The following is a 26,006-nucleotide window of genomic DNA, read 5'->3' on the forward strand; positions in this document are numbered from 1 at the left end:
ACCTATGATGTACATACATACATATAGGTACCTACATACCATCCATTCATATGGGTACCACAGTCATACACACCGTACCTATACATACACATAAAATATTATTTTTTATTTTAAGAAAGATCTTTGGTGTTGGTACTGTGTGTGCCCCAAGCCAGATCACATCATTGTTGCCGCAGAGGCTGCCTTATGTATTCCACAAAGTTTGGCAGCATCCCTGGCTTCCAGCCACTCATGCCAATAGCACTTCCCCAGTTGTGAGAACCAAAAATATCTCCAGACACTGCCAAATACCACTAAGGGAGAACATTGCTGCCAGTCGGGAACCACAGTTTCAAGCTGGCCATCTAGCCATGCTCCCAGCTTGCACATAGTGTGTCTTGTATCTGTAGGGTGTCACCACCATTAATCCTAACTGTCTGTGAAGCCATCTTTCCAGACTCATGCTGGCATTGCAAATAGGAGTAGGGGTTGGGGCTGTGGACAGAGCATGGCACAGGAGAGGGTGGTTTAGGGAAATCAATTCATGTGGTATGAAATCTTACTTTTGAGTCTGAGGATACGAGGGAAAGACCTCCTGATGGTGGTCAGTCTCTTCTTACACACACACACACACACACACACACACACACACACACACACACACACACACACCTGGTATTGTTGTTATCATCCTGAAAATTCCTCCATGACTCTGATACAGGAATAGTGGGCTGCCACTGAGAACAATGAAGCTTTTCTCAGAGATCCAGGGTCCTGTAAACTTGACAGCCACCAAAGTTGCCTGAGCCAGTGGCGACTTAGGAGTTTTTGTGCCATGAATCAGAAGAATGAAATTCATGGTCCAGAGGGTAAATTCTAGAAGTTTACTGTGGATTCATAGGTAGGAGCTCAAGAGGGAGGGAGAGGGGAGAGGAAGTGGGGTGGGATGGGAATCTCCTGTGTGATAAGAAGTGTCCACTGACCAGAGAGACCAGGGAATTTTTAAAAGGGTGCAGAGCAGAAACTTGGGTGAAGAATGGGGAAGACAATGAGCTGGTCAGCTGTGGGCACATTATGGAAGTCCACAAATTCCTGAATAAAAAATAAAAGATTTTTATTTGGGGAGCACTCACACGAGGAAGGTAAATAAGCACTGCAGTCTTCTGTCCCTGGAGGTGCTCAGACCACCACCCAAGAGCAAGAGCAAGATCCTCCCTCTTCCTTAGAAGGGATCATGTCCCCACACTGAAGCCACACCCTAATGCTGGTACCTCAAATCTATTAGCCGAACAAGTTGCCACTACAGTCAGCCCAATTGGCTCATCAAGTGTCCTGGTGCCCCCTCTCAGTTTCAGTTTTGAAGTCATACACAGCCTCTGGCACAGATGTTCCTTTGGGACATAACAAAGACACAGGAACCAGAATGTTCTGGTGTTCCTGGCCTCTAGCAAGGACAGTCATAAAACCGATGGTTTAGGAACCTTGCCCCACCTGGCCAGTTTCTGTCTCCTGTTCTCATCTCTCTGTGTTGTTCCACAGCCCAGTGAGAAGGCCCCTAGACTCACCTCTTCTGCTTTCCTGTCCCTGTCCTCTACTGTTTCTTTGCAACCTGGTAAAATGGGCTCCAGGGTCACAGGGCACCTGTCTCCTCCTTGCCTCCAGCAGGCTGTACTCTCTTCCTTTGCATGTTTAGTCTTTGCCCGTTACCAGGTCTCTGAAGTCATGCTGCAGTCCTATAGACAGTGGCTGCTTTTTCCTCCCTACTGTGGTATTTACATCAGAGCCCTTGTCCTCATTTGTATTAGATGGCTCTTGGATGAAGACATCTGCCATCCACCACATTCACTTATTTGAGGCTCTGCCTAGTCCTTTTCTGTGTTCCCCAGCAACAAGCCCTGTGTGGATACAGAGAGGAAACCCTCTATCATTTAATTTGAAGAGAAATGTGATGACTAGTTGAAACTCTACGTGAACATCCATATCCAAACTTAAGTTTTATCAGTTCCATGTGTCTTTAACCATTGAACAGATGTGTATTAAATAAGCAAGGATACTCTTGATCATACCTATGGAGGGCAGACCATAAAACTGTATCCTGGAAACCCTGTCTTATTACATGATTTATGAAGATCATAGAAAATGCATCTTTTGGACTCCTTTAATTACACCCCCAAGCCAAACAATTATTTCCAACTCCAAGTGGGTGATGCGATTTTACTAATTAATCCTTGTAAAGGGTTTTGAGATCTTCTGAAAGGTGACAATGTATGAAGCCTTTAGTGACAACCTAATTATTATTATTACAAGGCACAAAGCTCAGAGAGCTTGAAAGATCCCCAGGTACCATTCAAAATAGTAAGAGGAAAAAAAATAAAATAAAAAAGCAAAAAAGCCCGTGGAAGAATTTTAACATGGAATTATTCAATTGTGGGCTCTTAATCTTGGCCAGGATTTTAGAAGTAATCTTTCTGGAGCCTGGCCTCATAGTTTCCCTAACTGATGCTCATACCAGAATGTCCCTGACCAGTGTTCACTGCCCCGGGGCCAAACGGTAGAACCCTTAAGCCAGATACCAGTTCCCTGTGTTCACATCACATCTTTCCCATGCCATAGTGAAGACTTGGGCAAATAACTGAGCCTTAGGGTTTTTTTTTTTTTTATGAGTAGATGGCAGTGATATCACTTTCCATAGGCCTTGTTGCACAAACACACCCTAAGCAGTGCTTAGTGAGCTCTTTGCTGCAAGATAAATGATGGCTAACCATTGGTATTAGAGACGCTTGAATTATCCACCGAGTCTATAAAAAGATATAAGAAAGCACAAGGTACCTGGCACCAGCATTGCTCCTACTTTAGTGTTTATGTTGAGCATGTATGGAGTCCCAGGGTGTGATGGTGCAGTGCTGGTGAAGGACTTGCAGAGTCTCTAGATAAGATGTGCTATTCCAGCAGGAAAACAAACAAACAAACAAACCCAGTCCAGAGCCTTTTGCTTCTTCCAACTCACAGACAAGTAGACTTTGCTTTTCAGGCAAAGCTCTGTGCTGGGCAAGTATCTCAGCTAGGACAGAGCTATTGGTAATAGCCAAAGCCCTTAAGTTCACAGACCCAGAGCCAGTGAAATGACTTAACCCAGTAAAGATACCTGCTGCCCAGCCTGATGACCTGAGCTTAATCCCTAGTCTTACGTGATAGAAGAAAAGAACCAAATCTCACAAGTTATCCTCTGATCTCTACTCATGTGTCATGGCATGCATGTGTATACACACACACACACACACACACACACACACACACACACACACACACACACTTAAAAATGTAGCAAAACATATTTAAAGTTCAAGGCCTCACTGGGTGTCATCATGACTGAATCTCAGGACCCATGGCCACTTCTGATTGTGAGGACAGATGGATGACTCTGTGAAGTTGTTTCATAGTCTGCAAACAGCCACAACTGTTATTGACAGCTGTCTCACAGCTCACCCTATCATCCTGTGCACACTATTCTCTGTGGGGTATCTCAGAGCCAGCTGCAGTCCTGCAGGGTCCATGGAGGCCCAGCTTCCACTGGACACAAACAATGTGCAGATGTAAGTGAAAGCAGCCTGAGTCCTCTGACTGGAATCAACGCAAAATGACTCATGTAATTGCCCTGTGTGCGTGCATACCCTGAATCTTCCTTGTTCACCCACCCACACAACTCTGCCATTAAAGATTCCCGTGCCCTGCAAGAAAAAAAGGGGGGGAGACAACTTCAAACACCTAGGGCTTCAAAGAGGTCACCTATGCCATTCTAAACGTGGAAGGGTCTGCTGGCATCCTGGTCCAAGCACCCTGGTCCAGTCACACTGAAGCTACTGTTGTTTGCCTTTCTCCCAGTCTTCCCTTTAAATTTCTGGAGAGGGATTTCTAGGGTCTCCCCCTTGGGAATTAGTTGTAGGAATAATTGGGCCAGTGGAGTGTAGAAGATATATCCAGCACAACCCGTGCACTACTAGAAAAAGTGACCTAGATCAAGCAGCTGGTGAATCCAGGGCTATTGTGGGGACCCCCTGCCACCTACTGACTTGCAACTGAACCCACATTCTCCATAGCTCCTATCCCCTGGCTGGGGGAGGGGCTGAGAGAGCAGAGGAAGGTGGGGGAGGTGAAGGGTACAGTGAGTTGTCCCTTTAGGGAAAGGCACCCCGACCCTCCATCCCCCTACATCCACTGCACCCACAGAAAGAAAAGTGAAGTGAGGATAGGGAGGGAAGGGTGGTGGGTAGGGGAGGCCAATACAGGAACTCTGAGCTGGCTCCTGGGTGTTAGCATAGAGAGCTGGCAGCCTGTAAGAGAGAGGGAGTGTGTGTGTGTGTGTGTGTGTGAGAGAGAGAGAGAGAGAGAGAGAGAGAGAGAGAGACGAGAAGAGAGAGAGAGAGAGAGAGAGAGAGAGAGAGAGAGAGAACGGAGAATGGGAGGGTGAGAGAGGCTGGCTGCTAGAGAAGAGGAGGAGAGCAGAGGGAGAGGGGGAGCAAGCAAGCTAGCGCTCCAAGCATGAGGACCGGCTGCTCCCGGCTCAGTTAATCTGGCTGTCAGTCGGTGTTAAAGCTGCAGTTTAACTGCTCGGCTCCCCTTCCAAGAGAAACAAGAGGAACCTCGCAGAAGGAAGGGAGGAAGGAAAGAAGCAAGCAAGGAACTGCAACTGCAGGAGGAAAAGAGCCGGCAGAGCAGCAAGAAGAATCAAAGGAAGGGGAGGGAAGACCAAATCTATGGTTGGACCAGGGCTTCTTTTTCGCCAATGTAAAAAGGAATATGCCGTACATCTTTGCCTTTTTCTGCACCGGTTTTCTAGGTGCGGTTGTGGGTGCCAATTTCCCCAACAATATCCAGATAGGTGAGTGAGGGGGGCAGCTGGGGAGGGACTTTGGGGATCTGGCCAGGGATTTTTTTTTTTTTTTTTTTTTTTTGAGGGGAGATTTCTCAACCCATTCTCATCCCGAGCTGTTGTGCTTGGCAATTGAAAGCCAGGATAGGAGGAAGGAAGACTTGGATTGCCAGTGGGGGGAAAGGGGTTTCATCCTCACCAGATGTAGCGATGCAGCGAGGGGCACAAGGGAAGTGTTCTCTCCCGTGTGTGTATGTGTGTGTGCACACACAGGTGCACATACACCCGCACACTCTGAACATGAGCGCCTGAAATGGAGGAGCCTCTCCGTTCCAGCGAGGGAAAAATATCATCAGCCTGCGCTTCCAGCAGGGCTCAGAGTGTTTAAGGAGTTAACTCTGGCTAGGTGGATGGTGCCTGCTCTCCTTGATTTATATAAATATGTATGGTGGGCGTATGTGTGTTGTGATTATATGTTAAATGTGCATATATAGCCGAAGTGATGGGGATGGCAGTGATGTCTTGACTGGGGGAGGGGAAAGAGACCCCTCACAGAGAAGGATACTAGGGTACTAGGGTACTAGGTTGACTGCCTCTGCTGAGAAACGTCCCAGACCCCACTCTGTGGCCAGGGCTCTGTGGACCCCTGTAGCTGGCTTCCTTTTGCCATCTGCCATGCTGGGCTATTTCCCCCATTCCCTGATCCTGGAACTTCCAAGCCTGCCTTTTCTCTCATCCTTGCCCCTTCCTCTTTAGTGCTCTGTCCATAGACACTGTCACCAGTGCTCTGAGCACCCACACATGCACAGCCACCCCCCCAATGCCCCCAGCAGCAGTTCCCATGCCTGGGTTCCATCCTCTCAACCTGCAGGTGGGTTTCAACACCCTGCACGCCTTTCTGTCCTTCATTTCCCTTCATTGTATTGATGTAGTAGCTGACAGGTATTGCTATTCCTGTAACCATGGGGAAAAGCCAGACAAATGAAGCAACAGCACCAGTAACAGGGCTTGGGGTCAGGGTGACCAGCAGCTCAGTATCTTTTGTGACCCAGCATCAGCCAGGCTGCTGTGCTTTGAGACATATTGGCTGGCTGGCTTTCTGCTTTCTCCCCGCACCAGGGGCTGGCTTACTATGGAGAGTTCCATCTCAGCAACTACTGCTTTTTGTGTGAATGTTTGTGTTTGGGGGGGGGGTGATGGTGCAGTGTGGGGGATCTAGTGGGCACAAGCATGATGCTAATTGCCTCTTGGGGCCTTTTCAGCTCCCTGACTCCTGGTACTGTTGGGGTGACTGTGGAGTAACTTGCTTTGTTTCCTGACACCTGTTAAGCTGTCTTCTGAAGTGTGTACATGTGTGCATGAGCTCCTGCCTTACAGGCAAACTTCCTGCCTCCGGGAGACACTTCCCTTGTGGCCCAGCCTGTAGCTTCTCCCTCCCACCTCCCACCTGCTCACTTCCATTCACTGTAAAGAGTAGAAAACCAGAACCAGAGGAGTATGGGGTGTGGTCACCTGGGAGGAGATAATGGAGCATCCCCAGCAAGAGTAATATTTTTAGGGTTTTTTTTTTTTTGGTAGTTTGTTTTTGCTTTTTAAAATGAGGATATAAGTGTGTGTGCAAGTCACCTGTACTGACCTGTGGCACGTTCTTACCTACTGTCTATACTTTACAAGTTGTAATCTCTCATCAAGGAAACTGTGCCCTGGCGTCTACAGGTGTGTTTGTACATCATCATTGTAGTGTAAGAGCTTGGGGTGGGTATTTATGTGGGCACACCCACATTTGCCCACGCATGCCTGCAGATATTTCATGTTCAGTCCCAGTAACTGTTGCTCTTTTCAAACACAAGGGAGACCCATCTACCACTAGAAGAAATGCTGAAATTATCACCTCCGTGAGGTTGCCATCAATTCCACTTTCATGATCTCTAACACAAGCCTCAAAGGTCCGTAGTCAGCTCTCAAAGCCAATCATGCATCCACTGCACAGAAAGTTATCATTACATTACTGGAACTGCGAATTCCTGGCCAATCTGAGATAAACTTCTGTGTACACATTTGTTGTAGTCCAGCCCCTAGAAATAGCTGCTTTCAATTTACAGGAATGTATTTCAATTCATTTGCACATTACAAAGGAAACCCCTGTGCCCTTGTGTCTTGGAACACAAACCCTGGGGGATACCTTCCCTGTGCTGTTTACCAGAAGATGTTGGCACTCTTAAGACCCCCACATCTGCAGAGCACAATGACAACCCCTTATGTAACCAGACATTCCTAGGTATCTGGGAACATGAGCAATGAAAGAAAAACCCAGAGTTCTCAGAGAAAATAAATAATAAACTTCGAAGGCAATGGGCTAGTTACATTGCATGCAGATCTGGCCAAGTCTCAAAACAAATAGTTACAGTGGTATAAAAGCCCAAGAGGTCCCAGGCCTTGATTTCTGCCACTTTGCAATGCTTCCTTGTAACTGAAGCCTCTGTGATTAAGAAATGGGATCCAAATAAAGATGAAATAAATGCAGGGAAGGTGTGTGTGTGTGTGTGTGTGTGTGTGTGTGTGTGTGTGTGTGTGTGTGTAAACAGAGGCTCGTGGAGATCTGGCAGAAATGAGAAGGGAAGAAATAAAATTCTATATGTCTCCTATGTTCTCTGCTATTTGCTGATCCAAGGGGCACATAGCCAAATGTTGGGGCAGAGTGGTAGGTGTCAGGGGTCCTGTCATAGAAGCTATCCATAGAGTGTAAGCTTTGGCATCCAGTTGAGTCTGTTTGGATTACCTACAGGGAAAGCTATGACCATAGGTCTGGATTTGCATGGGAGAGGCCTGGGCTCTCTGTGGTGGGCCACTGTGCAAATGAGACCTGTCTCTACCCCAGACTTACTATATTGCCTTTTCTTTCCTTACAGGGGGATTATTTCCAAACCAACAATCGCAGGAACATGCAGCTTTTAGGTTTGCTTTGTCACAACTCACAGAGCCCCCCAAGCTGCTTCCCCAGATTGATATTGTGAACATCAGTGACAGTTTCGAGATGACTTACCGATGTAAGTAACGGCTGCTATTTCTGACATGTCTTTCTGCGCTAGACCCGTGATGGGAGGGCCCGTGGGTAGGTGTTGTTGTTGCAAAAATGACTCCAGTCCTCATTTGTCTTCGTGAGAGAAGGCCCTTCAAGGGAAATTTCCAGAGCCTTTTAAGTGGTTCCCACAGTCTATATTTTGGCCCTTCTGTTTTGTGGAATGGGTATGCTTTTTCACCATCAGTGAGTTTTAAATGGCAACCTGGTGGGGTCTTGGGTTGGCTGCATCTGGCTTACTCCACTGGGGCCTCTCGATTGAGGAGTTTTACAAATAAGCAACAGCTGAGTGATGGAGAAGGAATGGTTCTGACTTGAAGACAATGGTGTTAAAAGTGCCTCAGCCATTTTCTGCCCATCAGTTAGAAGAACAAAGGTGTGCCTATGTTTTATAGGCACAGGTGGATGCGAAGCGTGTCATCTTTGGACAACATGGATAATAATTATTGAAATGTGGTGGCTCGGTAATTCCCAAAGATGAAGTGGCTGCCTGCTTAAGACAGGTTGTGGGTTAAAAAGCAAAGGATCTGAGAAGTCTACACCGTTTTAGTGGTGACCTTGGAGCATAAAACAAAACAACAAGGGGTAGCTACATCAGGGACGTCTGAGGCAACAGCATTATAAAATGTGTTGAGCAAATGTGGCTGACACAGGAACCTAACAAGTAAATCTGTGTGTGTGTGTGAGGGGGGGTGTTGTATAGCTGTCACTCTGTGTCAGATGAAAGTCTAAATAATAATCAGTAAAGACATTGTCCCTCTAGGGACTAAGCTCTAGTGGAACTGCTCGGCAAGAAAGTGTAAGCTTTTAGAATGAGGGAGAACAATTATGGACCCCAGGCTGGACTGAATTGGAACAGTAGGTTTGTGAGCCACCATTGGTTTCATGACCTCTGACAAGCTACTGATGGTTGAAGGCATGGATGTGTCTTTGCGTCTTTCATCTCTCCCCACTTTCTCTTATGGGGGCTGCTTGGTGATTGCTGCTGGGGAGACTTTGAAGTCTCCATGTAATAAGAATTCAAGATTTCCTCTGCCTTTCAGATCATACACAGGATAATGTTGGTATGAATTCCAGGAGTTACCACTTACTGGAGGGTTTTCCTAAGTGCGCCATGGGTATGGATTCGTTGTCATTCATTGATTGTTGTCTACAGAACTTGTGGCACTAGCTGCTTTGGGGAACTGTCTGTTTAAATCCTTGATGGAGCTTTGCAGAGAATTGTTGTCATCCTTTTTGAGACAGGAGCCAGAGGTGGGGCAGCTATGAAACCTTCACAAGGTCAGTGGAGAAGTCAACAGTGGTCTTGTGAACACCCTCAAGTCCACATTTCTGCTGCTACTGATAAACAGACAGAGCCACCTATCCTTAAGTTACCTTAATGACAGTGACTGAAGTAACACAGGGTGATCTGATGAGGCAGTGGCCTGATCCAGCACCTAAAGAGATAAAGAGTTCCAAGTACAGCAGTGACCTTGCATAGGAGTGACTACTCTGCATCCTGGTAAAGCCAGGTGGAAGATCTTGTCTGGTGTGTTATTTGCTGCATTAGCTGATTGACCAAATGCCTGACAAGAAGCAGCTTGAGGTGCGAAGGGTTTATTTGGGCCTGTGGTTTGAGAACACAGTCCCTTGTGACAGTGTTGACTGGATGGCAGGAGCCTGGGGCTGTTTGCTCACATTTGAGCAGATCAGGAAGCAGAGAAAAGGGGATGTTAGAGTTCCGGTAGTTTTCTCTTTTTATTTAGTCTACTACCCCAGGTCATGGCTAGTGCGGCTTCCTGCAATCAGGGTGGGCCTTCCCCCACTCAGTTAATGCCCCCAGACATTCCCATAGATAAGCCCTAGGTAGTCTTGTCAAAACCAACTGGTGAGCTTGTTGTCAAAATCAACAGTCACACTTACGATGTGGAAGAAAAAGAGCTAACATTGAGTCTTTGGGGCTAGGTTTGCAAAAACATCCCAGAAAGAATTGAGAACAATGCAGAGCATGTGTTTAGCTATTGGCTAACCTCTTAATTCCTTTCCTGTGGCTTAGAGAAGGTTTACAAGGGGAAGACTTGAGTGGGACATCAGTATGTCTATGCCACCCAAACCACCAGTATGCTTAAACAAGTAGGAAGATGCCTTTTGGGTCTGGAGAGAAGGCTCAGCAGTTAAGAACATGAACTACTCTAGCAAAGGATCCACATTCAGTTCCCAGAACCTACATCCAGTGGCTCACAACCTCCTGTAACTCCAGATGTAGAGAATCTGACACCTTCCTCTGGCCTTCATTGGTACCAGCACTCAGGGTGGGTGGGGGGCGTATCTTTAGAGGAGAAGCCCCGATTTCATTGCTTTGGTCAAACTTTCAAAGGTGTTCACTGCCCAGCAAGGGCAAGAGAATTGATAAGAATAAATAAGTGGCACATGTACTGTCAGCTCACAGGGCTGACAAGTCAAGACACTGAGTGTTAAGACAAGATATAAGGATACAATGAGGAGGAAATGTGCCAAGGCAAGAAGTGGTGTTTCTTGTCTGTTATCATTACAACCTAAGACCTGATCTTACAGAGAGCTGCTGGCTGGTTATTGGAAGGTAAAATCTTGACACAGGCAAGGTTGCCCATTATGGCAGTAGATCTGAGGTTTTGAACTTAATGCCTGCTGTATACTAACACTGATTGTTCCTTATTTCTGCTTTGTGACTCTGGCTGTTCTTTTGATGTTTCTTCAAGCTACAAACCAAGGTGGACATTGGAAACAGAGAGGATAAAACATTGGTTCTTAATTAGATTACACCCCAAAAGGGACATGGGGAGGCTATCCAAGAAGCAATAAAGCCATTTATGCTTAGACCTTCAGTTTTTGCTCTTTAGCTCCAAGATCAGAGAGAATGGGAGAGAGTTGGGAGAGCAATGGCATTTTAGTTCCTGTCTGCTACTTTCACAGGACACTATGAAACCTTTCGTGACTTATATTTGTGTGGCCCTTCAGTATGGAAATCTGTACACCTCTCCCAGTTTAAACTGAATAAAAACCATCAAAGAGAGATAGTGGTTCTTGGAAGAAAGGGTTAATTTATCAGACATGGAAAACTAAGTAAAGCATATTATTCAGATTTAACTTGGTGTGCTTTCTGAAATATGAAGTAGCTGTTACCTCAAACTAATTCTCCATTCAGTTTTGACTTCAGAAAATGAGAAAGTGTTTATCGTTTCAATTTGACCATTCAGTTTTGTTTTTGATGCATTTTGCTATTCATTATCCCTCCACCAGAGGGTGGAGAAAGGAAGGGAGAAGAAATATATAGGCTGTCCCTGCTAGAAGTTTCAGCAACAGGCAGTCTAAGGGGAGGGTGCTGAATACAAGGCAAGGGATGCAGGAGAGATGGACAGAGCATCCTGACTCTTGCTGGTCAAAGTGAGAGTCTGGTATCTTTGTAAAAGGATACTCCTCACCAGCCATTATTTGGGGGTGGTGATTAGATCATCAATCCAAATGTCTTGGAGTCTCCTTCCAAATCTACAAAGACAGATTAGGGGCAGATATCTATAAAGCAGTGTTTGCAGGCTGGCTATCCACCAGGCCTTTATGTGGTAAGAGGGGATAAACGAACATGCGACATGCTAAGTGGAACTCCAGTTAGTTAGTGATCCAAGGAACACTGGTATAGGCTCATCTTACCTTTGCATGTATTCCTTCATTCATTATTCCATTCATTCTTCTGTATCTCATATACATATACACATCACACACACACACACACACACACACACACACACACACACACACACACTTCCTTCTTCATGTCAAGCCCTGTGCCAGATGTAGACACTGTAAGGACAAAAAAAAAAAAAAAAAAAAAAAAAACCCAAAAAACAAAAACAAAAGCAGAGATCCAGCTTTGTGCATTCTATGGTTTAGTCAAGAGGTTCCTGGACTTGGATGCACACAGCATTCAACCAGAGGGCTGGTTTAAAGCAAGGCTCAGCAGTGGTTTCTCTTCTTCCAGAATCAGAATATTTAAGAGCAGACCCAGAAGACTATGCTTCTTAGTATGGGCACCACAGCTTAAGCAACTCTTTTATCTAAAAAGTCTTCCATTTCTACAGTAAGCATTTCTGAGCCCTTAACCAAACCCAGGCATAACGTTAAGTACCAGAAATGCAGACAAAGCTAAGACACGTTCTCTGCCCTGGAGGACTTTATCCCCAGCGAGGCACACTGTCCTGTAAGAGAAAATTAAAATGTAATGTTGTACGTGCCTTAGCAGAGATTTCTAAGGAGTGTTACAGGCACAGGGAGGCACAGGGTTAGCCTTGCTGAGAGTGTGGAGGAGAAGGAGGACTGGAAGAGTAGAGGATGCCGTTTTCTGGGTCGAGAGAATAATGAGTGTAGAGGGGACACGTTACTGACTTTAGGAGTTCTCTAGACATGCTTCTTACCTCGGCATCGATCACAGGCTGTGAAAATGGTCACCAAATGACCAGCCATGAACCCTTTCCAGGGCAGAACAGAGATTGCTGTGCCAAAAGATGAAATTTCAAGCTAAAATTTAGATGTCCCATCTTTTTAAAAATGTAAAAGATAGAGAACAATCTGCACAAGATTGGATCCTCAACCTCCTGTCATGGAAGAGGGTCCTTGTCCTCCTGGAGGATTTATGTGCTGTTAATGGTAGGTGGGAAGGACAAGACATTTCTTTCAGTGGTGTAGCCACTGACCAGGTACGCAGGAGCCTGTAAACAGCCCCTTACCTCATGCTCCTATTAGTAACTGTTGGGAAATAGAAGGGAATTAGTGTAAGTGGAGAAAATACGAGAGAGGGCAAGGGGTGACTATGGTCAATACACGCTGCATATATGTATGAAAATGCCATGGTGAGAAAATATGTATATAATTAATATATCTAATAAAGTTTAAAACTTTATTGAAAGATGAAGCAGCATTAAGCTCAACTCTATGTAGCCTACATTAATAGAAAAGGAATGGTAGTGACCGTCCAAATGGGGCCCTTCCTGACCAGTCCAATTCTCTTTCTTAACCCATTGGCTCATGGAAACATTGTCTCTGTAAGCCTCATGGACCTCTCAAGCAGTATTGCCTATGTGGAGTGTCTATCCACTGCTAGAATGTAAACTGGTCCCCTAAGAGGGCATGTTCCCATACACTGTGGTACCAAATCCATGTGCAAACATCCCTAACATCAAGGAGCAAAGTCCAGGGCTCATTCACACAGTGTAAAGATGACAATAGCCTAAGTTACAGTCAGGTGGAGGGCAATAGACAACTCTGCCACAGTGGGACTCCCATTGTAGGCCCACTTGGAATTCCCAAGGGTGTTCTATCAAGGCTTTGGGTACTGGCCACAGGCAAGAGCCTCTTAGCTGCTGTATAAGCTTCACACATCACATTAAAATCTTAGACTCAGTCCACAGACTCATGGTGCTCACCTTCCAGGATGCTTTTCCTAAGGTAGACAAAAACCAGCTTTTCTATCTCCTTTTAAAAAAGAATTAAGGCACCGGGTATTGGTGGCACATGCCTTTAATCCCAGCACTTGGGAGGCAGAGGCAGGCTGATCTCTGTGAGTTCAAGGCCAGCCTGGTCTCCAGAGCGAGTGCTAGGATAGGCTCCAAAGCTACACAGAGAAACTCTGTCTCGAAAAACCAAAAAAAAAAAAAAAAGAAAAGAAAAAAGAATTAAGGCACTAAGCAATGCTGGGCACATATTCCTACCCACCATCTACTGTCTAGAACTGAGAATTACTCTTTGTTTTGTTTTGTTTTTTATTTTTAATATAAAGCATAAGCTTCTAGGTTTAGCCAAGCTATGCCCTGTCATTCATGTAATCAGATGATTTTGCTTAACCAGGTCTGTACACAAGCCAGCGCTCTCATTGATTTATTCCCTTTAGTGTCCAGTATTATGTTATTTTATTATAATGTCTACCATTCACCCTGTAAGAAATAGTAAAGGGCACAAAAGATGTATAACACCTACCCATCCCCCCCAAAAAAACAGCCTTAATATAGAAATGAAGAGAGTGTAACTGGTGATGGGGTGAGCAAAGGCTATCCCAAAGTCTTCCTGGTCACTGGCTCACCCCAGATACTGTCTTAGATATAATGATCCCACTTTATAGATGCTGATACTGAAAATAATGGAGATTGTTTGGACATTATTCAACAAGAACCTAAATTAGTCTTGGAAGGCAATTTGTGGGGAGGAGGTTTCAGAGAAAATGAGCTTTTCTTTTTTATTGCAAAGGTGAAAGAGCCCAGGTAACACATGTGACCTTGGAGGTAGAGTCTGATTGAGGATAAGACAGACACTGTGACCGTGGATAGCAGGACTGCAGATGAAGAGAGGCTTGAGTGGGCATTGGAAGATGGAAAAGACATTAGTGATGGAGAGGACGGGAGATGTTTGCAGAGGATAAATTCACAGTATCAGTATCCTCCCTCTACCTTAACCACACTGTACATGCCCATTTTCTGAGCTGGAGAGTGGAGCTTTTGTATTCTGTACTCTGTGGTATGACTTTTCCTGGAGTAACATGAAGGAACACAGATAGGGCCCAAATGACAGACCAGTGCAATGATGCCACCAGAGTCTAGTGTAGTGAGTACCTAAGTATAGAATGGGATTACTTAAAGCATTGTCAGTGATGGGTTACAGGAGCACAGTGACTCAAAGGCAGCTACGCCACCAAAAGGCCCATCCCAGCATGAAAGCTGCCTCCATGGAACTCTTGCTAGGCTCTGCAAGCATCTTGACTCCTAGTCAAATCTCCTTTGCCAACTCGCAGCTTTGATAGCCTTAGGAAGGGGCTATCAGCAGTTTCTTGGGCCTTCAGAGGCTCCATTATTTCCTATCTTATGAGTGTCTCTTCTCCATCCAGAAGGGACTGTCTCAATTCAGAGGAAATGGTTACACTGCTCACCCAGCACACCCACACCATGCCCCTGGCTGAGGGCGGATGTCTACATTTCTCTAGTTAATATGACAACCTGCTTGGGCTCCTCCATCTTTATCGATGCTCGCACAATAAGACACACAGGTGTTGACACTGGTGTGTGATTGACTCTCGTTTCTCTTTCTTACCAGAGGCTTATTGATAAATACCTCTTCCCCTGGGTAAATATCTCTGTGTGTGTGGGAAGGGTGATGGCTGCTGTTATCTCAGAGCCTTGGGGCAAAGTGGTTATGTGAGCTGGGAAACTGGTAAGATTCAGAGATGCATTCAGCCACTCAGAGCGACCATCACTGTCTTCCTTGCAGCGGATGTCCCATCATGCCCCTTCCTCACCATGCAGACAGCTGCTGCTATCTATCCACACTCTTTCCAACATGACCTCAAACTCCCTCTCACTTCAACATTCTAAGCAGCTACTGCAAATTGGTCAGAGTTGACTCCAGAGATGAAATCCATTTGCCATTACAGGGCATTGCAATAAGAACTGAGGGAAAGGAAAGATACCAAACATTGATTCTCCCTCAAGGGGCTCAGGGTCTTACAGAGTAAATAGGCTTGAACAAAGAGAAGATAAAAGGATACCTGCCCCCTCCCCTCTCTCTCTCTCTCTCTCTCTCTCTCTCTCTCTCTCTCTCTCTCTCTCTTCCCCACTCCTCCTCTCCCTCCTCTTTTCTCCCCTTCCTCCCTTGCCCCCTCCTCTTCTCATCTCCTCCCCTCCTTTTCTCTTTCTCATGCATGTTCATTAGAGGAAACTTCTTCCAGTCTTCCCTCTTGTTGTAAGTAAACTTCCAGCTGGAGCCATGTAGGTTCTGTCAAATAAGAGGATTCAAGCAGAAACCAGAAAGGCAGGTGGGCTGACGACATACCACAAACGTGCAGCATGTGCAGCACAATGGAAGGGTATTGAATTCTCCAGGTTCAGGTGTGAAGATCCGGATTCAAACAACAGACTGTCTTCTTATTCGGATAGTCTTAGAGGTGTCCAAGCACCCTCCCAGAATCCTTCTGCCTTGTGTGTTTGTGCATGCAAGTGCACATGTCTGTGTAGAGATCCATGCATGTGTATGCTGTACATACACGTGGAGGCCAAAGTTCAAACTCTGGTGTTGTTCCTCAGGAGCCATCCACTTTGAGTTTTTTGTCTATTTGTTTCTGAAGTAAGCCTCTTCGTGAGATCTGGGGCTTGTGGGTTTTGCTAGGCTAGGCTGGGCTGGCTAGCTAGAGAGCCTAGGAATCTGCCTGTCTTTGTCTCTCCAGGTTTGAAAATGTGCATCATCACTCCTGGCTTTGCATGGAAACTGGGGGTTGAGCTCAGATCCCCATGCTTTTAAGACAAGCACTTTGTCATCTGAGCATCTCCCTGATTCCTAGGACTGGGTGTTTATGCTGAGTACACATGGAAAACTTGAGAGATAGGATCACCTCTCTAACCTTCAGGTCGGGGATGGTCCTTAAAACCAACCAAGACTATAGGGAAACTGCACCCCACCCCAAAGTGAAATAGCCCTACATGTTGTATGCAAAGGCAGACATGTTCATTTGGGGTCCAGGCATATTTAAGGAGAGCTTACTGTTAAGACAATAAGAAGATAACCTGTGCTCACGGTGTGTCCCAGCTAGAAACAACTGCAGATGACTCAAATAAAGTAATTGACTCCGAGGATGTGCTAAAGGGAGAAAGCACATGACACATAGGAACCAGCTGTAGGCAGAGGCATAGCTAGGGGGTCTGAGCTGAGCACAGAAGCTTGTCATGGCATACTGGCAAAGACAAGTGGAGGATTCTAGTTGTGCTCTAGACTGCCTGCTGGAAAGACACAGGGACATGTGTGGCTAGAGCCAGATTGTGTTACACATTCTAAGCCACAGAAAAACACCTGAAAATTTTAAGCAACGAAGTGCTTCTTCAGACGTTGATTTTCTCAAAAGGAGTCCTATCTCCCCCTCCCTAAATTCAAGAGCAGTGAGTAGGGGGGAGACAGTGTTTTGCCACACAGCAGTCTGAAGATGACTTTGGGCCAGAGTACAATGGCCTCTGCTCCTTTACTCCTATATCTAATATAGGGTGAAGGCAGGCAGGAAACAGGACAAGAGACTCTGGAAGGGAGGGGAGCTGATGATATATGGATGAATGGCTGTGACATGTAGTTTTGTGAGCCCATAGGAAAATATCTGTGATAGCTGCTGGCTGATCCAGGCAGGGCATGGAATTCTGGAGACCCTGTGCACAGCAGGGAATCATGTGGGTCTCCTAGCATTGAAGGCAGACAGTATATGGAGTCCAGTCTGTCTATAAAGGGTGACGGTAGTTCTCCAATTCCCAGTTCCTTCCCTTGTACCTACACACAGTCCCTCCTGTACTCCCTGCTCAAAGTTATTATTCTTTCAGGTAATGTAACGTATGTCCACTTTCACAGCAGCTGGTAGACTGAGACAGGAGGATAGCCATGAGTTTGAGGCTATATCTACCACATAGTGGGTTGGAAGCTAACCTGGGAAAACTCCTGTGGAAGACGGAGAGAGAGGAAGGGAGGGAAAGGGAGGCAGGAGAGGAAGAAGGAGTAAACTAGAGAGGGAAGGGAAGGAGAGAAGAAGTGCTGTCCTATCAGCCCCCTCTGTCTCCTCTCCTGAACCACTCTCTCCTCTACACCACAGTCCCAAGCTCTTTCCACTCAATGCCGGAATCATCCATCCCATGCCCTGTAGTCACCAGTCTCTGTATTCTCTGCTCACTGGGAGGGATGGCTTGAGGTCCATGACCTTGGTTTCTTCAGTGTCTCATTAGCATCACCACAGAGCAGTGTGCACTGGTGCTAGCCCGATGAATGGATGGGTGATGCACCAGCAATGGCAGTGTGGAGAGCAAGGCCACCTATGGCTGTGGTGCTGGGAGACACCCTGATTCTGTTGAGTTCTGAGAGTTCTGGGAGGCTGTATTACAAAACCCCATGTGGTTCTATGTGGCTGAAAAGTGACAGGGTGAAAGCCAGATGTGAGTCATTCCTGCAACTCTAGATGATTATGAGGACTCTGGATAAGGCACCAGATGCCTTTGTTTTGTTTCACATGTTTTGTTTCACATGAAATTGTTTCATATATATATATATATATATATATATGTGTGTGTGTGTGTGTGTGTGTGTGTGTGTGTGTGTGTGTGTGTGTGTTTGTGTATATGTGTGTGGTGTGGCATGAGTGCACTCAAGTGCACGCACATATATATACGCCTATCAGAAGAGAAGAGGATGTGGGAAATCCTTCTCTATCAGTCTCTGTCTTGTTCCTTTGAGACTGGGTCTCTCACTGAAGTTTAAACTAAGCTGATGGTCAGCAAGTCCCAGCTAGCGTCCTATGTATGTCTCCCACAGCACTGGAGTTACAGGCTCATGCAAGGGTACTAGGTTCTAAACTCAGGTCGTGATTGTGCAGCAAGCACTCTTACTCACTGAAGGCTCTGTCTTTTTAAATAAAGTATCATTAAAGCCTGGGTTCTATGCTGCAGATGTGTGAGCCTGGCCTGCTTTGTTCATGCTGATTCTCTTTTTTTGGAACCACAGTTTCATTCAAAAGATTGTGAAGATAACATGGACCACACACAGTTATCATGGGGTGGGGAAACTACATGACAAAGGGATCCAATCTCCTTTCCACTCCAAAGCCATGAGGGAGACTTCTCTTCTTCTGAGATAAGGAAGTGGTTCTCAGTTGGGGTGTAGTGGTCTGAGTATTTCCAGTTCATTTCCGAGACATCTGTGTGCTAGGTGGGTTCTCCCCATCCCATGGTCCCAGCTCCCTTCCACAGCATGGTGGCAGCGCTCATTGCCGGCCTCAGTGCATGCTGTCTGTCTAGTCACATTTCCCTGGGCATTTAAGCAGCTCGCTGTACTTCCTGCTGGCTTGGTTAAGGGATTCCAGGCACTCAGGTTACTAGACATTTCTTTCCAACATCTATAGCTCTCTCAGTGCTCTTTGGTATGTCCTAGCCAGTCATCTTCAAATCACAAGAAAGTCCAAGGCCACTAGAGGTCCAGGACTCAGCAGCTTCAGGGGAAAAAAACAAAAAGAATGAGACAGGTAGAGGTTAATGAAATTGTTACCCAATGGCTGGGCATCTTTTAGGATCCTCATCAAGTAGAATTTTTAGGATGAAAGTGATTCTCTTAGACTATATTTCATTTTATGTAATTCAGGTACTATTTTACAAAACATCGTGGGAACAGAGATACTATCAAAATTAAATTTTGTGTGGTTACAATACAAGAGATACATTTCCCATCTTTTTTTGTGAACATATCAACTAAGGTTTGGTAGGTGTGTTTGCTGCTTTATAACATGGTTTTGTACTTATTGTAGCTGTCAGGCTACTTCTGTTACACACCCATTCTTAACGACTCCCCAAAGGATCCTATACATTCATACTCTGCCTTACATACACAGCCTCCTTTTACTGGGTGTCAAATTTATAGCTCTTTTGTCTTCTTAAGAACAACATGCAATGATTGTCTTAAGAGCTTTTTAGAAAAATAAATCCTTCTTAAATGAATGGGATTTTTGCTTTGTTTTGTTTCCTGTTTTAACATTACAGTTACTTTCCTTGTGTGAATGTATGCACACACGTGGGGAGGTCAGAGGATAACTTGCAAGAGTTGGTTATCTCCTTCCACTTGTGGATCTTGGGTATCAAACTTGGGTAGTTAGACCTGGCAGCAAGAACCTTTAACTACTGGGCCATCTCACCAGCCTTATTTCAAGCACTTTTAATCAGATTTTATGAGCAATAAGATCAATAGAACTATTTGCAATGAGCATGAACGTAATAATTAGTACAGCAGGATTCTGATGACTTGTTGGCTGCCAGTGCTGACAAGTACTTGCAGAATGAACTTCTGTGTCTAGCTATTTTCCAGATGTACAGTACCGGGTGCTAAAAGCAGAGTCTCCGGGTCATTAGAGCAAGCCAATGCCATTACTCATCTGAAAGGGCTTTGAAAAATCAGAAGTGCTGGGGAAAGGCAGGGTGATATAATTACCCAGGCTTCTTATCCATTAACATAAACATACCATGGATACAATGTGACTAATTAATCTTTAATGTCTTCCTGTGAGGGTGGTCATTATCTATGAATGGATCTCTTTTCAGGATGGGAAAAATTGAAATCGCAAGGCTAAGTTTATTCCAGGCACCAATATGTTTGCATTGCTAACTCATCTCACATGGTTCAGTCCATAAGAGTGGACATAAGGAAATCCTTGTTTGTAGGGATAAAGGCCAACCCTGTTTGTGCAGGGGACAGTCAAGGCTCCATGGTGACAAGTAGTAAAAAACCCACTTATCTGAATAGTTTTTGTTTCAGCTTGTCTCTGGATTCAAGGACTTGAATTGGCATTAAGATGGAGCCAGGGCCTCTTGATCATTAGGCTTAGCTTTGTAGTCAGACACAGGTTGATGTGTAATCAGACAACACTAGCACCCCTCACAGGCCCTCAAAGTCCAGTGGAAGGGGAACCTCCCTTTCCCATCAGCAATACAAAATCCTGGTGCTGGTGTCATTGAACACAAACCTGAGCACATGCTCATTTCTGCATGTGTGAAGCAGCCAGGATGTTAATGTGTTGTGATTGTCCCAGACATAGTCAAATGATTACCCTTAGAGCTTGGACGGCAAGGGTCAGCAAATGATCGATGACTTGAAGCAGCCTTGTTCATGGCTGTGCCATCTTGAACACACCTGCTCTCATCTAGTCAGCCTGCCCAATGGACATGGACACTGGGGAGAACAGTTGCCCCAGAAGAAACCAATATGTTATCACCCACAGAATGAAGATCAGATGCTCAAGAGCAAAACAAGACATGTGTCTTCCTACTGTACATCTCTGTAGAAAGGATAATTCAGAGAGGAGGGAGCCCAACCATTGTAAACCACGGTCTATGTGCTAAATTGGAAGAGTCTCCAAAAGAGAAGACAAGATCAGAGGTCAAGATGGGCAGAAGGTTTGAAATTGAGGCTGAATCATTAGCTAGAGCCATGCAGATATTTGATAATGCTTGTCCAGCCAGAAGCAAACCTGTGCCCATAAGAACAGTTGGAACAGCTTTGTCCACTTGCATGGGTTCCCTTGAGGCTACTCTCTAAAGTCTGTTAAGTCTAAGGAATCTGTCAGTCTCCAGGCACCTGTCCACTCTCCCAGTGACAAGGCAGTCCCTGCTCTGCTCACTCCATCTACTGTGCACAAACACTTTCACGGTCCCGGCTGGAATCTTGGCTGCAGATTTGCTAAGCCCACACCACCAGATGGTCCCATCTTCTAATTGGTTCCATCTCCTCTGGTTTTTGGCAGAAATGAAACTTTCCTGGGCCTGAAGAAGGGAAGGCAGGGAGAGCCAGGATCACAAGAAGGAGGCTTTAACCTGGGCTAAACAGACTGAGATCTTAAGCTAATGCTTATCCAAGGGAAGGGTTCTCTTTTACAGGAGGTCATGAGCTGACAGCCTTCCGTCATTCTCCAGCATGGAATTGCAATGGCTGGAAGGGGATGCCAGCTCATCTAGTGCAGGATGTTCATGAAGTCATGAGTTTTTGCATCAGTGGCAGGTGACATTATTATTGTTAGGCGATTCTTTATCTCTCTCCTCCAGCTCTGTGATTGATTCATATGGTGTCTGGTCATCATATGATGCCCCCTGGATCTGTTTCAACAAAGACACATGGAAGACCATTGCTGGAGAGCCTGCTGGTCCTGGGAAAAAGAGAAGCCCAGGTGTCAGTGGTGGCCAGACAAACTCATGCACTCAAGTCACAAGCAGAGAGATCATATCCCAGCAACCATGGACTTGCCAGTGCTTCAGAGGGCACATATTGTTGTTCATCATATTATAGATGCTGCTTGCTTTCCAATGATAATCCACTGATAGAAGCAACCACCATGTATTCAGCACTTGACTACTCACAAGGCAGATACTGGAGCATGACAGTTCTCATCCTGGTCTCTATAAACCAGGTATTCTAGTAGGGGAGATGGACAATAAACACACTTAAATGTTTTAAGAATAATTTTAATTTTCCTTTTACCTATATGTATGTATGTACATGTGTGTGCATGTTTACTACATGTATGCAGATACCCCTGAGATCAAAAGAGGGCATCAGATCCCCCAGAGCTAGAGTTATAGGCCACTCTGAGCAGCCCAGTGTAATTAGCTAGGAACCTAACTCTGGATCCTTTGCAAAATCAGGACACCCAAGGGTACAGAAACCCTAAGCATGCAAGCAGAGGCCAGGATTTCTAAGCATTCCTCACAGAGAGGGCATGCAGTTGGCTACACTTCCTATCTTGGCTCCGGAAGATTGCAGAGTTTTTTGTTTGTTTGTTTTTGTTTTTTAACCATGATAGCAGGAGGTACGTGCATGCATGAACACGAGTGTGCATGTGTTTGTGTGCACGCATGTGTGTGTGCGTGAATGCCTGTTTCGTTCTTTCACAGGAAAAGAACTACATTCTTCTAGATGTCCCTTTCTAAGCATTTGATTGCAAAACGGATCCTGGGTTTGAATTTTGTGTAAAGAAAATGTTAGGTTGAAGAACTTCACCTTCTCTCTGTGTGTCAAGTTCCTGAGCAAACAGGACACAGACCAGCATCCCTCACTTCTCCTGTGTTGCAGCCTCTTACAGGGCAAAGAACATGACCTCTTCACTCACTGCTCTCTGCTGACTCTTCCTTCAGACAAGAAGCGCCAACACAGGAGTGGAAGGTAGATGGAAACTTAAAAAGGCATAGGGATCCCTATGCCTCTAGAACCCAGGCTGGTCTTAAGTTCAGAAAACTGCTTGACACAAGTTGTCCTTCCTAGCGTTTCTTCCTTTATCCGAGTTGAATCTCAGTGTCCTTGGATGTGATTTCTATGCTGAAGCAAAAGTCTAGTGAAACAATTCCTTTTGGGATCCATGTAAATTTCTCAGTGGCAAAGCCCAATCTTCCATCTTTGTTTCTTGTAACCTATGGTGTATGGTGGTCTTCGCACACCATCAGGGACACTTACTTTACAAGCCTGAATTCTTTTAGACTCACTTTTGGGGTTTCTCAAAAAAAATTAAAAATAAAAATTCTGCTCTGTTTTCCTCACCAAGGTTTCCCCATTATCCAACATGTGGTCCTCTACATCTTGTGTCCAAAACAAGAACTTACATATTTAAATACAAAAGCAGAATGTGGCTCCTGCCCTGCCCCGTCTGCCCTTTATTGCTGCTCAGGAGTGGCTAGCAGCCTTCTCAGGTCTCTCCACCCTTCCTCTACCCCCACACATACCACATGCTGGTCCTGAAGCTCTTCTGCCCCTTGAACTGGTTGGTCCCAATTTCCCTTTCTTTTCTACTGTAGTTGTGGCTTCCATCTTCTGCCGGCTTCCTCCACACTGTGACCCACTGATGGACATCTGGCAGACAGCTTCTTCTCTGCTATGTCTATCCTTGGACCCCCATTTGTCTGAAAAATTTCCCTGAAGCCTTCCCACCTTTCAAAGTCATGCCAGAAGCCCAGTCTCTTTCTAGAACAATCTCTCTCTGCCTACTTATAACTCTAGTCATTCCGTACTCCAGACAAGTGGGCTCCCAGTATTGGCACAGCACATCTCTGAATCTCTCATCACTTTGCTTCTCTTCCTGTGACTGCCTCCTCTGGTAGAGTCCTTTCCCTCACCGCTGACACTCCACACAGGTGAACTGCATCAGCCCTAGGAACACAGCAGAAAACACACCCAGCAAAGCCCCCATGATCATAGGGTAGATGCTCTGCGGAACAAATAGAAACAATCAATTTCAATACTTCTTAAAGGCTGCAGACTCAGCCTATGGAGACAAGGGCAGAGGAGGAGCTGCAGGAGGCTGGTTCTTGTATTTGCCTCCATCTCCTTGTGGTTTGGGGGCATGAATGAAAGCTTCCCTGTGCCCAAGGAGAGAGATGAGGAAGAAACAGGAATAAGTAAGGGGTGTTGCAAAACTCTGTTAAAAATATAACAGATGGATATCTTCAAAGAGAGATTTTTAGAAGGATGGTCAGGGTGCTGGCTTCTCTGAAGAAAAGATATTTTAACTGAGTCTTTGTGTTTGTTTCTTTCTTGGTTGCTGTGACAACTTAGCTCATTGTTTGAGGGCACATGCATCAAACCGGAAGTCATAGTAGCAGGAGTGTGAGGCAGCTGGTCACACTGCATCCACAGTCAGAAAACAGACAGACAGAGAAATTAATTCAGTACTCAGCAAGCTTTCTCTTTTTTCCCTAGGCCAGAGCCACCGCCCATGGTGGGCGATGCCCATAGTTAAGGCGAGTCTTCCACCTTAGGTAGTATAATCTAGGAAATCCATCACTGACACACCCAGAGGCTTGCCTCCTAAGTGATTCTAGATCCTATCAACTGGACCAGCAGGTTAACCATCACAGCTCTGCGATGGATGGAGCTTTCTGTAAGGCTGGGATGTATAATTCTGCATCATACTGTCTATTAAAGGAGCCCCTAACCATGTGAAAGTACTCTGCATTTGAAATCTGACTACTACAACAAGCACAATATTATCCAAGCTTGTTAATTTTAAGTAGCCACAATGGATAGTGTTTGTCACAGTAGACAATACAGACCTAATGCCCAGAATATTGAAGGAAGGAAAGAATAGCAAGTATACAGGCTTTAAAACAAGAACAAGCTTGCATATCCAAGGAACAAAAGCAAAATAAGGCTGTTGTAAAGCATGCTGAGCAAAGAGGAAGGCAGAGTTTTGTAATTATGATAAGAATTTCGGATTAATTTTAAATGCAATACAGTTATTAATGGTAATATAAATATCTGATTTCAATTTTTTTAAAGCCATCAAGGTTCCCGTGGGAAAATGATACAGTGATATAAAACTAACGTGAGACAGCCAGTGTTTGCTGCATGACAAATAGTATCAATATCTCAGTTACTTGTAACAAAAACTTACCATCAATTATGTCTTCAAATTGGCTGAGGTTCACCTGTCCTCAGTTGGATGATCTGAACTCCCAGAAACATAAGTCTACCCTATGTATCTCTCCCAGGAGTAAGAGTACAGAAAGCCAAATATCTGGAGGAGAATCACAGGGATTGAGGCTCAAAACCTTACCATGAATAGACATTTTTCTACTTGGTATCATGACCTGAAATACTGTGTTGGTTCAAGGAAAGTCCCATGCTTGAACCAATGGGGCAGAATGACAAAGCCACACAACAAAGAGAATGGTGCTGAATTCTCCAGTGATGACTCAGGATGCCACAGAGGGGGGTGGAGAGACCAGTTCAGAAGCTCCAGCAGTAATGCATAGGAGGAGTGAAGGTGACATAGTGCGTCAGACAGTCATATGTCATCTTCTCCAGTACCACTACTGTCATGTGAGGCCATTTCTCACTCCTTCAGTAATATGTTATTTGTTTTTTTTTTATTTCATCAGCCCCCCTTTATGGGCTTTTATTGTCCCTTTTTACTTCCTACTTTTTGTACCCCCACCTCCCAAAAAGGCCAAAACCGTCTGTGGAGACCCTCAGTTCTTGGAGAGTAGACAGCAGTTACAGGACTGTATAGCCCAAGTGCCTAGGACAACAAGCCATAAGTACCCCCAGGGTAGGATAATGGTTAAGAATGAGGATTTTGGCTTTCCTAATTTGGGGTCTCAGGTGATTTTTGTAAGAGACTTAACATCTCAAAGCCCTGGTTTCTCATTTTGTAAAGCAACAGTGACAACATTTTCCTCTTACAGCCATGTGGATTGAAAGAGATAAACTTAGAAAGCACTTAGCATAAGACCTGGAGTAGAGTAAGTACCAAATAGATGGGAGCCATTGTTGTTTGTTCAATTTAATTGTTTGTGATGACAAGCTCCTCTGAAGATGCCCTCCAGAGTCTTCATCAGAAAAATCCAATGTTCTTATCAGACTGGAAAGCATGGAGAGGAAAAATGCCCTAGATGGGATTCTGTAATTTAGTTAGGAAATATCTAGACCCAAAGCCTCTTTGATGAGAAAATGGCAGGACAATAAAACACCAAAATAGAGTCACCCCACTCCCTGATCCCTTTTTCTGTCTGCTGCCAGGTGGTATCTGTGGCT

At 45.2% G+C, this 26,006-nt stretch overlaps 1 protein-coding gene across 6 annotated transcripts in view; it reads left to right on the plus strand.

Moving 5' to 3' along the window:
• The first annotated feature begins 4,776 nt into the window (after window positions 1-4,776).
• Window positions 4,777-26,006, plus strand: part of Gria1 (glutamate ionotropic receptor AMPA type subunit 1) — a 322,505-nt gene continuing 301,275 nt past the window's right edge. For 4 of the 6 annotated variants that reach the window (XM_027427448.2, XM_027427447.2, XM_035447765.1 and 1 more), the window contains exons 1-2: window positions 4,777-4,858; window positions 7,759-7,896. In XM_027427448.2, coding sequence (XP_027283249.1) covers window positions 4,777-4,858; window positions 7,759-7,896 — 220 coding nt within the window. Of the gene's footprint in view, window positions 4,859-6,149; window positions 6,196-7,758; window positions 7,897-26,006 lie in introns of those variants that run through there. The other 2 variants (XM_035447768.1, XM_035447767.1) reach the window with 1 other exon arrangement.

This window comes from Cricetulus griseus, chromosome 7 (genome assembly GCF_003668045.3).
Source record: "Cricetulus griseus strain 17A/GY chromosome 7, alternate assembly CriGri-PICRH-1.0, whole genome shotgun sequence".
Classification (NCBI taxonomy): Eukaryota; Metazoa; Chordata; class Mammalia; order Rodentia; family Cricetidae; genus Cricetulus; species Cricetulus griseus.